Source organism: Ostrea edulis, chromosome 7 (assembly GCF_947568905.1).
Source record: "Ostrea edulis chromosome 7, xbOstEdul1.1, whole genome shotgun sequence".
Taxonomy (NCBI): domain Eukaryota; kingdom Metazoa; phylum Mollusca; class Bivalvia; order Ostreida; family Ostreidae; genus Ostrea; species Ostrea edulis.
The window spans coordinates 54,847,842-54,862,982 of NC_079170.1; the positions used below are offsets into that span (position 1 = coordinate 54,847,842).

General features: G+C 35.6%; 1 protein-coding gene across 1 annotated transcript; it reads right to left on the reverse strand.

The window, feature by feature from the left end:
* Nucleotides 1-11: 11 nt before the first annotated feature.
* LOC125654196 (uncharacterized) lies at nt 12-11,625 on the reverse strand. Its single transcript, XM_048884031.2, has 8 exons — nt 10,309-11,625; nt 7,269-7,434; nt 4,989-5,175; nt 4,629-4,821; nt 4,359-4,505; nt 2,363-2,435; nt 450-508; nt 12-302 (listed from the first exon to the last, which is right to left on the reverse strand). Exons 1-8 carry the CDS (start codon nt 10,487-10,489, stop codon nt 112-114), a joined length of 1,197 nt encoding a protein of 398 aa, XP_048739988.2. The 5' UTR covers nt 10,490-11,625; the 3' UTR covers nt 12-111.
* Nucleotides 11,626-15,141: the final 3,516 nt, after the last annotated feature.

Here is a 15,141-nt window from a genome sequence, read left to right on the forward strand (position 1 = left end):
AACACATGTTGAATTGGACAAGTTTTGTGTATATTGATTATTTGAGAGTACAATTTACTATCCGGTAGTCTTCTAGTTCATAAAGGTCAAATACATGTTCCTCATCTCGATCTACATGAAGTGCGCTGGGAGGTATGTGGTGCTTGCCTGGATCTCTATAAAATTGTTATGTGGAATAGACACCCAGGACAGTCCCTCATCTTCACTCAGGACATACCCTTTACCATTGTTAGTTATACCATAAAGATTCCTCGTTTTCACATCCAGACCGAGCACTTTGGATACCAAGGCAGGTAGATATTCTGAAATCGTGAATAGAAATTGAATGCGTATGTGTGGCCATAATCATTGGGGGAAATTCCCAATTCAATTTTTCATCATTTCGTTATTTGTCCTGAAGGTATTTCCTGTCTGCTTTTAAAGGATTTAACAGTTACACATATAGATACCTTGGGTTTTCTGTCCTTGTATCGCCTTGCGACAGCTTATAACTCTGTGTCTTGAATACCTACAAGTCAATTAACTTCCACTGCACAAAGATAATGTTATATATCTAGTAAACAATGATGTTGAAGTGCAGCTTAATTAATGAGGTTATGTCTGTCAGACAACTTCTTGCTACGACACTTCGTGCTATTGTTCCATGCCAAAGTTATCTATTTTTCGAATATTGTTTTACTCGGAGAGGGACTCTCAAGAATATTTCACTCATGGATTTTTTAAAAATTACATACATATTGTACATGTTAAAATGAGTCATATAGACAAAAGTCTGTACATGCACTAACATACTGTTCCATTAGAAAATTAAATCTTGTGTGAAAACTGAAGAAAGAGGTATAGTCGAACAAACCATGTCTTTCTCCTAGTTTCACCCAAAACATACAATTCAACAGCCTGTTTTGCGCGAAAATTTTGCAGTACCGACAATATATCATCATAAAGTAAATGACTTTTATCATTTTTTTTAAAAATTGAATAAAAATCGAACTTGTAAAGTAAATAAATTACCTGGGGACATTTTGAACGCTGCTTGCATAATTTTACAACTAAAAGTTTACGGTCCTGTCACCCGTGGGAAATTTGAATAAAATAGGATTTTGATTTTGATTTTATATCTGCAAGTTAGTATACTCATTACACAAGGAATGTTGTTCAGATAGATAGATAGATAGATAGATAGATAGATAGATAGATAGATAGATAGATAGATAGATAGATAGATAGATAGATAGATAGATAGATATTTGGGACAATTCACTTGCATCTTATCTTGTTACCTTTGCATTACAAGATACATGTAGTTAACCTAACCACTGAACTAAACAGACTGACTTAAGAAGTATGGTATTATTACTACGCTATAAAATTTAAATCTATTCTCGGAAATCATATAAGAACTCTTTATATCGAGGAGATGAAAATTGTCATTTTAAAAAAAATGTCCGAAACGTCGCGTATGACCATAATTCGTGTAAATTGTAGGACGAGTTCCGAATTGCACTTCATGCCCGTGTAAATTGTAGGACGAGTTCCGAATTGCACTTCATGCCCGTGTAAATTGTAGGACGAGTTCCGAATTGCACTTCATGCCCGTGTAAATTGTAGGACGAGTTCCGAATTGCACTTCATGCCCGTGTAAATTATAGGACGAGTTACGAATTGCACTTCATGTCCGTGTAAATTGTAGGACGAGTTCCGAATTGCACTTCATGCTCGTATAAATTGTAGGACGAGTTCCGAATTGCACTTCATGCCCGTGTAAATTGTAGGACGAGTTCCGAATTGCACTTCATGCCCGTGTAAATTATAGGACGAGTTCCGAATTGCACTTCATGCCCGTGTAAATTGTAGGACGAGTTCCGAATTGCACTTCATGCCCGTGTAAATTATAGGACGAGTTCCGAATTGCACTTCATGTCCGTGTAAATTGTAGGACGAGTTCCGAATTACACTTCATGCTCGTATAAATTGTAGGACGAGTTACGAATTGCACTTCATGCCCGTGTAAATTGTAGGACGAGTTACGGAATTGCACTTCATGCCCGTGTAGTTTTACCAAGTAAGATGACAAAGTTCGACAGATTGTTTGTTATCTGTGAAAATTTTGAAAAATAAAAAGAATGAAAACAAAACAAAATTCTACAGCACAATAGTAAAGCTGTTGTAGCATTAACAATCTGAATAATTAAAAATGTCTACATTTGAAAACAGTACACAAAAGAATTAGCTGGGCAAATAATAACGGATGCGATTTTGCTCAAACTTTAATACTCTTAAAATGTCTTCATACGTTTATTGAACTTCCCATATTAATGACCTTCATTTTTGAGGTTTTTATGGAAATATATCTATAATATACCTCCCTTCCGGTTCCAGATCACCACAGGTAATAGTCACACCACTGTACGACAGCCTGGAGGAGTTCCTGTACCCTGTATCATGGGAAAATGAGTATGAAAATTATAGGAATGAAGAATTCTCACCTGGGTTATAAGAAATACTTAGATATCCATCATAATGAAAAATATATAGAGGATATCTATATTGCGTATTTTGATATTTGGTTATCCAATGAGTTGATATGGTTTATTTAATTCGCGAGGCTTAACGAGTTGGATAAACCAAAATATCAAAATACGCAATTATAGATGTTCTATTTATCTCATACGTCTTCTTTTCGCTTAATTTTGAGATGATCCCAGTATGGTAGAAACAGCTGATCGAATTTGTTTTGAATCCGTGGCTCAGACGTCATGCTTATCAGTCTTCCTTACGCCGGAAAAAATAGTGCGCTTATAATTCATTCAAATACAGTACAAAAGGGCATTTTTATAAAAGAAGCCATAGATGAAAATTGTTTTAGAAGGAATTATAGTTTATAATTAATAATGGTTTTGCCATTCCAACAAAGTAACAACTATTGACCGAACATTTATTTTTTGACGTAAGCCTGACCTTCTGATAAAACTTTGATGTCGTCTTTTTGAAATAAACATGTGTATCAACGATCAATGAAAGTAATATTTTAATGCAACGTTATTAGAATGTTCAACAGTTTACAAAGAAAAGTAGAAGTGTTTGTGCATTTGCATTTTATTCACGTGGTTTCTGTGGATCTGAGGGCGAGAGGAAATCCTAAGGCACTTTAGGCCTAGTAAGTAAAGCGGTTGAGATTTATTACATTCAATATGGCTCCAGAAAAAAGAGACTGTGCTCGTGGATACTTGGTACCGCAGCATGTCGAGGCACTTTCGATTACGCTTGTCCAGTAGACGGTTGATATTTTAGTAGTTATTGATCGAGTTGGCATTTTTATGGCCGGTAACTTCCATTATATGTCAGTGGGGGCAACATCATTCTAATTTTGCTATAAAGAAATTCTGTATGAATAATTATAAAAAGTTATACGCTTTATTTCATGCGTCGATATGCATAAACACAGAAAATATGTCATCCAAGCGGAGACAGTGTCAAAAGTAGTTCGGACCGGAAGTGCTTTATCAAACGGGCGTGTGATAAAGCTAATGCGTTATCCCACTTTCAATATACACCACATGTATGAGATAAAAGACTCTTGTGCACTTTCTATAATTGTTTATACATTAGAAAATTCATGAAAAAGCCTTTTCATTAAATTCCATCCACGGAGTCAATTATCAAGACGGTTTTCTTTTTCTTTTCTTTTTTTCTCTGCACATTTTGCATTCAACATAACCTTCTGTGTAAGACGAAAGTGTTTATCAAAAGAACTATTATTGAATATCCCTCCATGTTTTGTTTTTTTTTTGTTTGTTTTTTTTTTGTTTTGTTTTTTTATCATATGGATCAAGAGATGTGCTCATATTTAAATTCTGTGCAATTTATGTGAAAATGTGGCATTTTTCCTCGACAATTAAGAATGTCACATGTCCTATTCTTCCATGAATGAACTCCTTTGATTGATTGTATATTGTTTAAAGTCCCGCTCGAGAATTTTTCACTCATATGACGTCAACATTGCCGGTGAAGGGCTGCAAAATTTAGGCCTATGTTCGGCGCTTATGGCCTTTGAGCGGGGAGGGATCTTTATCGTGTCACATCTGCTGTGGCACGGGGCCTCGGTTTTGGCGGTCTCATCCGAAGGACCGCCCCATTTAATCGCCTCTTACGACAAGCAAGGGGGTACAGAGGACCTATTATAACCCGGATCCCCACGGGATTGAACTCCAATGAAGAAATGCTTTATAGGTAAGAAAAGTATATAATCTCTATTTCAGACTTGAAATTTGGCACAAGTGATCATATCTTTGAACTGGAAAATACTAGTAATAGGTCAGGGCCATTTTCTACATACATGTATTGTAGTCCACACGTACCAATGATTTCAGTAGCACAGGCACAGGGTTTTTGACAAGGTCCACATATTTCTGGGTCCTTAGTTTGGTAACAAAGACATTGTCCTGGTTTGCAACAAACGCATTTCTGTGTGGCGTTCCATGGACAAGGACATATTAACTTTTCCTCTTTTCATTGTCAAAATAAAAACAAAATATGTATGAAAGAGTTTGGTATAGAATAGAGATTTTCATTAAAATAAAAAGGTGAAAAAGATTAGAAATATTGGGTTGGTTTTTTTTTCAGAATACCTTTCTTTGGCTCGCCTTCCACAAATGTCAGAGCTTGTAAAGGTGTGCTTCTATCCTTTGTGTCATTCCAGCCTCTGTACACCATTTCATAAACAATTCTAAAACGCCTCTCCTCCTCTAATGCCGATGTGTTCACATTACACGAGACATTGAAGTAGATTCTACTAGAGTGTACGAATGACATTCTCGGAATCTATGGATATGAAAGAGAATTATCATTTCTGATATACTGACGTATGTGAGTGTGAGGTAGATAGGAAATAAAGGTAAACAGTGGAACTATAATCACCATACGGATGTGGAATCACTCATATCCAGAATATTTGTCTCTGTACTAACCATCATTCATTATCTACTTACGTTAAATATTACTTTCCTCCCCTTTATGTTGATTGATGTCTCTGGCTTCCTGACCACGTTTTGAAGATACTGTGTGTATTTTACGTACTCTAACTCGGGGGAAAAATAAAGGATAACCATGATATCATAGGCACTGCCAGTAGAATTCATACTGTGGTCCAAAGTCATCCGTAATTTTCTGGTTACCCTGTAATATATCGCCATTAGATGTCTTATTTACCTGTACGTATTCTAAAATTGATAAATTCAAAATACAAACACAAAACATGGAATTTGTCTCGTCAGGTAAATTACAAGTATTGTTTGATAAATCTTAGATATTAATGATTATATAGATAACTACATGTAGTACTAGTTGTAATAGAGACCATTACAGATGTTCCCCAAACGTCTCCCTATTTAAAAGGTGGTACCATTTGTTTCATTGAATCCTTCAATAGATTATACACAGTGAGCATTTCACCTTATTCCCTTCATTTATTGGAGAGCTATACAAGTTAAAACATTATCCAATCAAACTCAATCCAATGTGCATGTACTTACTGGTCATTAATTTTCACCATTCCAATCCGTCAAACTTCTCAGTAACTATATATAGTATAATTTTCAAAACAAGAAATTTATAGAAGTTTTAATTATAATCAGATCAAAATTAAGCACACGTGCATGCACGATGGCAGTGGTTTCAACAACCCCACTAAGTGAAGAATTTCAATAATGTCTTTATCACAACTTTCAGACCATGAAAACCAATCTGTAATAGAAGCATAAGTATCACCCAATCAAAATCCAGCGCACATACATGCGCGTTTGCATGACCAAACCGATATGTTTCAAGTCTTATATAACTTCAAGATAGAATTCAAAATATTTCAATGAAAAATAATTTTAAGATGTGTTTTCCCTAAAGTTACAGAGTCCCTTGATTGACTATAACCTCTGAAAGCTTCACGTCTCTATCTGAAAGCGTTCTAGACAGAAAGGGATGGACAAAAAGACACAGAAAGTAGTGCGGACCTGCCGACCGGAAGTGCATTTTTATTACTTAGTGTATCAAATAGAAAGAAAAAAGAAGCGGTACATCCATAAGAAATGGTCTGAACAGGAAGTATTTTCCATCACATTTTGTGACAACCGAAACTGACTGACAAAAATGATAGCCAAATATCAGAAATTAAGCTGCAAGTGTCGTCTAAGTGCACATTAATTGCTAGAATCGACCAAAGCTGAAAGTAAATTTCCAGACATGAATTATGAAGGACTGCTCTGATATTCGGTGAAGGCGTCAGTCCAAATATTCAGCCAAGCCGAATCTCAGCCGAGATTAATAGTCTACCATTCACACAAGTTTCATTATTCAATCTCAAATAGCTTCTGAGATGTACAATGTAGCAGGGGAAGTTTACAAAATTCTAAGTCGCCATCTCCCACCCAAGTGTGTGTGTACAAAGATACCCGTACGTTAGCCAATTTTAAACTTACTTTGGTATATTGTACACATTGTGAAACGTTAAAACATATGCGAAATAGAACCACTTATTTCATTATTCACTTCCGGTGACAACCGGAAGCAATTTAAAGATGTGTTTACCACTGAAATCACAGTGCCTCTTTACTGATTATATTCGTTGAAAATTGTATGTCTTTATCTGAAAGCGCTTTTATCTGAAAGCGTTTTAGACGAAAGGGGTTATACAAACGAAAACAGAGAGTGATGCAGACCTGTCAGCCGAAAGTGAATTCTAAAAGGTACATTCAACAAGCTTTGAAGGTAAATGGTGTCAATAATGTACGTGAAAATTATAGACCTTCCGTAAAAAGTCTAACGTGTTTTGAAACTCCAAAAGATAGTTAATTATGAAATACAAGTTTTATTCCAGAACGATGAGGTTGAAATTTAACATTTCTTTGATCACTTTTGGTGATGACCGGAAGTGGCGTGTGGCTTAATACTGTAGTACACATCTTCTACTTGAGGTATATCATCCATAAAAGTTTGCTGCGTTTCGTTTCTCTAGAACGTTCCCTGACAAAATATTTTTGAGTGAATTTTGTTCACGTTTCGAGGACAAATACGTTCACCACACTATCATCTGTGAAGATTTCATGTGTATTGAATAACTCGTCTCTGAGAAACCGTCCGAACAAGAATTGGGGAAAATAAGAAGAAACGGTACAAAAACAAAAGGTTTTCCGTTTAAAACGGAAGACCTTGATAATGAGAGGAAACAGTAAAAACAATGTTTGGGGAATATAATGGGGTGATATTCAAGCACTTACTCTCCGAATTTTTCGTAATTGGAGAACTCCGATATCGACATCTCTATATCAGGAACGTTTAAGTTTCTGTCATCTGCCACTGTTATGTTAGTTGTTCCAATCCAAATGAACTCATCTTTGAATTTATATCCAACAGCCTCTTCGATCATATTCCCATGTTGGAATTCTTTCAGTTTGAAAATAGAATTATAGGGATACATGTAGGTATTCTTATCTCTCATGGTAAGTACCGGTAATTATTAGAAAAGTAAATCTTTAAGAATTCATCACGTACTCATGTCATCATGTACTCACATCACCGTGTACTCACATCATCATGTACTCACATCATCATATACTCACACCATCATGTACTCACATCATCATGTACACATCATCATATACTCACATCATCATGTATACATCATCATGTACTCACATCATCATGTACTCACATCATCATATACTCACATCATCATGTACACATCATCATATACTCACATCATCATGTACACACCATCAGATACTCACACATCATATACTCACATCATCATGTACTCACATCATCATGTACTCACATCATCATATACCCATCATCATGTACTCACATCATCATGTACACATCATCATATACTCACATCATCATGTACACACTATCATATACTCACACCATCATGTACACATCATCATATACTCACATCATCATGTACTCACATCATCATGTACTCACATCATCATATACCCATCATCATGTACTCACATCATGTACTCACATCATCATGTACTCACATCATCATATACTCACACCATTATATACTCACACCATCATGTACTCACATCATCATGTATTCACACCATCATATACACATCATCATGTACTCACATCATCATATACTCACATCATCATGTACTCACATCATCATATATTCACATCATCATGTACACATCATCATATACTCACATCATTATGTACTCACTATCATATACTCACATCATCATGTACTCACATCATCATATACTCACACCATCATGTACACATCATCATATACTCACATCAGCATGTACACATCATCATGTACTCACATCATCATGTACACATCATCATGTACTCACATCATCATGTACACATCATCATATACTCACACCATCATATACTCACATCATTATGTACACACTATCATATACTCACATCATCATGTACTCACATCATCATATACTCACACCATTCATGTACACATCATCATATACTCACATCATCATGTACTCACATCATCATGTACTCACATCATCATGTACACATCATCATATACTCACACCATCATGTACTCACATCATCATGTACTCATACTATCACGTAATTACATCATCATGTACTCACATCATCATGTACTCACATCATCATATACTCACATCATCATGTACTCACATCATCATGTACACATCATCATATACTCACATCATCATGTACTCACATCATCATGTACACATCATCATGTACACATCATCATGTACTCACATCATCATATACTCACACCATCATGTACACATCATCATATACTCACATCATCATGTACTCACATCATCATGTACTCACATCATCATGTACACATCATCATGTACACATCATCATGTACTCACATCATCATATACTCACATCATCATGTACACATCATCATGTACTCATCATCATGTACTCACACCATCATGTACTCACATCATCATGTACACATCATCATGTACTCACATCATCATGTACACATCATCATGTACTCACATCATCATGTACTCACATCATCATGTACTCACATCATCATGTACACATCATCATGTACACATCATCATGTACTCATCATCATGTACTCACATCATGTACTCACATCATCATATACTCACACCATCATGTACTCACATCATCATATACTCACACCATCATGTACACATCATCATATACTCACATCATCATTTACACATCATCATATACTCACATCATCATGTACTCACATCATCATGTACTCACATCATCATGTACACACTATCATATACTCACATCATCATGTACACATCATCATGTACTCACATCATCATGTACACATCATCATGTACTCACATCATCATATACTCACACCATCATGTACTCACATCATGTACTCACATCATCATGTACTCACATCATCATGTACTCACATCATCATGTACTCACATCATCATGTACACATCATCATGTACTCACATCATCATGTACACATCATCATGTACTCACATCATCATATACTCACATCATCATGTACACACCATCATATACTCACATCATTATGTACACATCATCATGTACTCACATCATCATATACTCACATCATCATGTACACACCATCATATACTCACATCATCATATACACACCATCATATACTCACATCATCATATACTCACATCATCATGTACACATCATCATATACTCACATCATCATGTACACACCATCATATACTCACATCATCATATACTCACATCATCATGTACACATCATCATATACTCACATCATCATGTACACACCATCATATACTCACATCATCATATACTCACATCATCATGTACACATCATCATGTACTCACATCATCATGTACTCACATCATCATGTACACATCATCATGTACACATCATCATATACTCACTCATCATATACTCACATCATCATGTACTCACATCATGTACTCACATCATGTACTCGCATCATCATATACACATCATCATATACTCACATCATCATATACTCACATCATCATGTACTCACATCATGTACTCACATCATCATTTACTCACATCATCATGTACTCACATCATCATATACTCACATCATCATGTACTCACATCATCATATACTCACACCATCATATACTCACATCATCATGTACACATCATCATATACTCACACCAGCATATACTCACATCATCATGTACTCATACTATCACGTAATTACATCACCATGCCGGAATGGCAGGTTGATAACTTCCATCCAAAAAAGACTTATTTGTGAAGCTGGGGATAGAAATGTTTAAACTTACTTCTGTAATCTAGCAATTCGGACACAGCCATAAAACCAATCCAGCCTGGACTGCTGTCTTTTTTATCGCCATCAAATGAAAATATGGCTGCATCATTTTCTGTTGTTCTAGTATCGCTGTGATAGTACACCTTCCCATGAAGATCAGACGGTTTAACTAAATCAAGACTGATGGCGGACATTTGTGCTGCATGAATCAAGGTTTGCAAGTAATGTTTTGATAAATAGTTAAACAGAATTATGCTGCTGAGAACAAAATCCAAGGAAATGATTTAGTGTACACTGTAACAATCACTGATGCCGATTACTTTTATAAAATGTGTTGTACTCGAACACACCTTTTTATGTCCCTGTTACTAAATCAAACACACCGTTTTCCCCCATCAGTCTTTTCACCATGAGAGAGTGTGTATGAGTGCGTGAGAGAGTGTGTGGGTGTGTGAGAGTGTATGTTCGTTCTTGAGAGAGTGTGTGTGCGTGCGTGAGAGAGTGTGTGTGTATGCGTGAGAGAGATTGAGTATGTACGTTTGTGGAAGAGTGTGCGCATGTGAGGGAATGTTAGCATATGAGAGTATGTGCGATTGAGAGAGTGTGCGCGTGTGTATGGGAGAGAAAGTGTGTGCGCGAAAGAGAGACTGCTTGTGAAAGAGAGAGAGTGTATGAGAGAGAGTGTGTGTATGAGAGTGTATCTGTGTGTGTGTGTGTGCGAGAGACAAAATGTTTTTGTTTGAGAAAGAGAGATTGAGCGCACGCGTAAGAGAGAGTGAGCGCGTGAGAAAGAGCGAGCGAGCATGAGAGAGAGCGCGCGTGTGAGAAAGAGAGAGAGAGAGAGAATCAATGTGATGGATTGTTGAACCGTATATTCAACGGGGATTCACGAATAGTCTTTGGATTCAGTCCCAAGAACAATGGAATCTACTGATGTACTACAATCAAGAGCTACCATGGGATTGCAGCAAAGTGAACGATAGCGGTTCGTCCAAAGTGATATCTAGAACTTAATCACATTTGCAAACATGCTATGACTTGTCATGGATGTTCTGACTCATTGATGAATTTAATGAAATTGAAGATGACGACAATGAACAGTGACATCAGGTGGCAGCTAACTGCGTATGGAGATTATTGATAGGTGGGGTTTTTTTCATTGTAAATTTTCATTTGTTTTCGTAATAAGTTTATGTTAGATGAATGGTAGATGTGAGAATGGGTGATCAATTTTGTGGTCTTTTCTTTCTTTTATAAATAAATGTTGTGATTTAAAGTTGTGTTCTTGTTTGATTGGAGATGGCCTCGCTTGGTTGGAGATAGCCTCGCTTGGTTGGAGATAGCCTTGCTTGCTCCACGTTACATAGACTACGCTCTAATATTGTCACATCATCCAAAAAATCTAATGTACTGAAATTTAAAAATATGTTGTGACTAAATGCTTTCATATGGGATGATTATCTCCTGACAAACATTTTCATTACCTTCGACGTCTTCACATCCGTCACAAGTTTTTGGCATGTAGAGTTTGAGGTAGGAATCTTGCACGATCTTTGACGGATAAGTTACATTTATCAGTAGTGTTGTTTTGTTCTTCAAGTGCAAGATGTTTGGCTGTGGAGAAGATAAGCTGTACTCGGGACAGTCCTGAACAACAGTTTCAGAGAAAATAGTAACTATTTCTTGTTTCTGTGATGTATCCCTGTGGGGTTTCAGTTGTAAAATCGATCTGATAGGTCCTCGAATATCGCCTGGAATAAAACAATACAAAAAATGCAAAGTTCGGGTGGAATTACATGTATCCGTAAAGAAATTAACAATTTAAAAGTATTCTTCTAAAAGTTTGGATATATTAGCATGCCAAGTTAGTTGTTGACAAAAACTTGCAGCTAAATCTTAGGGATTGAGAATCATTTGGAATATAATTCTTCTTTTTCGTCTTTCTGGAAATCTGTTAAGTTTAAAAGCGGAATTCCGATGAATCAGTGAAGAGTACATCCTTAAATTTCAAAAAATGATTTTCATGAATATGTATTCTTTAAATCTATTTCTTATATGTTGAAAACTATGTACTATACCTTTAGTTTTAATGCTGTAATTCCCTGTTATGGTAAGAAAATTATCGCCATTTCTTTGAATGTTCACAAGGACCAATGAATCATTCAGTTCCTTCGAGCTAAGTTCCATCTACGAGAAATAAAACCATAATCATTGATAGATCGAGAGGAAATCCCAGACTTCACTGAACTAAAGATATTCTTTGAAAAGAATATGATCACTAAACTTTATTCAAATAACCGTGAAAACCATTCGTATTTTATGCAAATTGATTTTATCTATTTTATGGCGCTCACAATAACACCGTCAACAGCTAGCATTCTTACCTTAGGTTTATTTGGCAAAGACAGATATACATGAGAGTCGTTCTTCAGCTATGTAAAGATGATAGATAATACTTCAATCCAACATGTACTAAGCATATGTACGACGAACACCATTAATCCTGAACTTTGATTGCTTGGTTTATCATACTGATGCTTATTGATCCTGAACTTTGATTGGTTGATTATGCTGATGTTTATTAATTCTGTACTTTGATTGGTTGATTATGCTGATGTTTACTAATTCTGTACTTTGATTGATTGATGATGCTAATGCTTATTAATTCTGTACTATGATTCGTTGTATAGTTTGTGTAGTTCCTTGACAGTTGTTTCTATGTCTGATTTCAACTCAACAGAAAAACAAAAATGAAGCTCTTCAGCTCAAATGTAATAGCTGTGTTATTGTATGGCAGTGAGACCTGGAAAATGACAAAAGGGGATGAAAAACTTGTAGATACCTTCTAGCACAAATGTCTTAGGAAAATCTTAAAGATCTACTGGCCAATGAAAATATCAAATGTAGCAGTTAGAGAGATAGCAGGAGTAGCAAAGATCAGCATGATAAAAACACGCAGATGGCAGTGGATTGGACATGTGCTACGGATGGATAAAAGAACACACCCATATGTAGCCCTTAGTTGGACACCAGAAGGAAAAAGAAAGAGAGGAAGACCGAAGGAAACGTGGAGAAGAACAATAGAAAGAGAGAGGAAAGAACTAGGTTTTGGGTCATGGACAGAGGCAGCAAGGTCAGCCCAGGATAGAAGTAAATGGAGAGGACTTATTCATGGCCCTATTCTCCACGAGGAGAGAAGGAATTAAGTAAGTAAGTAAGTATGATTGGTTGGTTGGTTGATTATGCTGATATTATTAATTCTGAGCTTTGAATGTTTGGTTATTATAATGATGCTTATTAGTCCTGAACTTTGATTGGTTGATTATGTTGATTTTTATTAATCCTGTACTTTGATTGGTTGGTTGATTGTGCTGGTATTATTAATTCTGAACTTTGGTTGTTTGGTTATCATACTGATGCTTATTAATCTTGAACTTTGATTGGTTGATTATGTTGATTTTTATTAATTCTGTACTTTGATTGGTTGGTTGATTATGTTGATATTATGAATTCTGAACTTTGAGATTGGTTGATTATGCTGACGCTTATCAATACTGAACTTTGATTGGTTGGTTGCTTTTGCTTATGCTTACTTATAATGAATATTGATTACTTGGTTCCTCAGGTCCCTGCTGAATGTAATTAAGTTATATCAGTTAACTTTATCCCGTGTTGACTTAACCCTAGTGCTGATTCCAATACTAATAGTAGTTTAAATGCTAATTATGCGTGTTATCATTATTAAATACATTAAATGAATTGCATTCCAGTGTCATTTGGGGAAAAACGCAAGAGAATTCATTATTTATTTGTTTCCAAAGGAAAATTATAATGATATATGTTAGTTAAATCACCTAGATCAATTTTTGACAACACTGCCTTAAATGTTAGTTATGTGATGCTTGTGTGGATGATAATCTCACTCAAAATTCTTGCTTGTTTGTACTACGTAGGAACAGTATGAAATTGTTATACAGTCAGTAACAGTAATTATCATTTTTTGATTGGTCAACGATTTCAATCGAAACAATAACCAGTACATTAGTTACAATGTGATCCCCCGAGGAAATCCGAAGAGTAAGGTCTCGAACGTCGAAATTTTCTTCAAATGTGACGTTGACGAGGAAGTCGTATGATATGACGGATCCCTGCTGTACTCTCCTTGAAGCCAAATTTCTCAAACTGCCATTCTGAGAGGTTGGTTGCAAAGAAGGCGACGCTAATCTGATTTGTCCCACCACATATAAGTCAGCCGCTCTAATCAAAGCTACAATTATATTTCATTTGTCTAGTAGGATTATATGTGGTATATAGGTATAAATATAAGATTGATTGTTTTGAAAATTATAACAACTAGTCAAATCCCCCTCAGTAATTTCTGTGAGATAAAAGTATATTCATTCAAAAGTTGGTTTGGTGGGGATTTTTTTCATTGTCAGAATTTTGTTTAATATTACTACAAATATGAAATTACAGCGAAACTTATTTAATTCATACAGGATTCATATATCGGATGAAATGCCTTTCAGAATACAGATTGGTTCACATTTTACGTTATAATGAATTCTGATATCAATGTTATACATATTATTTCGATTAGTACATGTTTGGTTAACTTCTCATTCGCAGTGTCATTAGTAAATCCTGCGATGGTAATTTTTTTAATATTTTGAAATATATATTTCTATTCCAAATGTTGACTCGGAGATCACACACAGTTCTTTGTCATAAGTATCAAACAAATGAAAGAACGTTCTACCGCATTAGAAAAAAATTATAAAGGTTAACTCACCAATACTGAGAAGTTCGTAAAGGTTAACTCACCAATACTGAGAAGAAGTTCGTA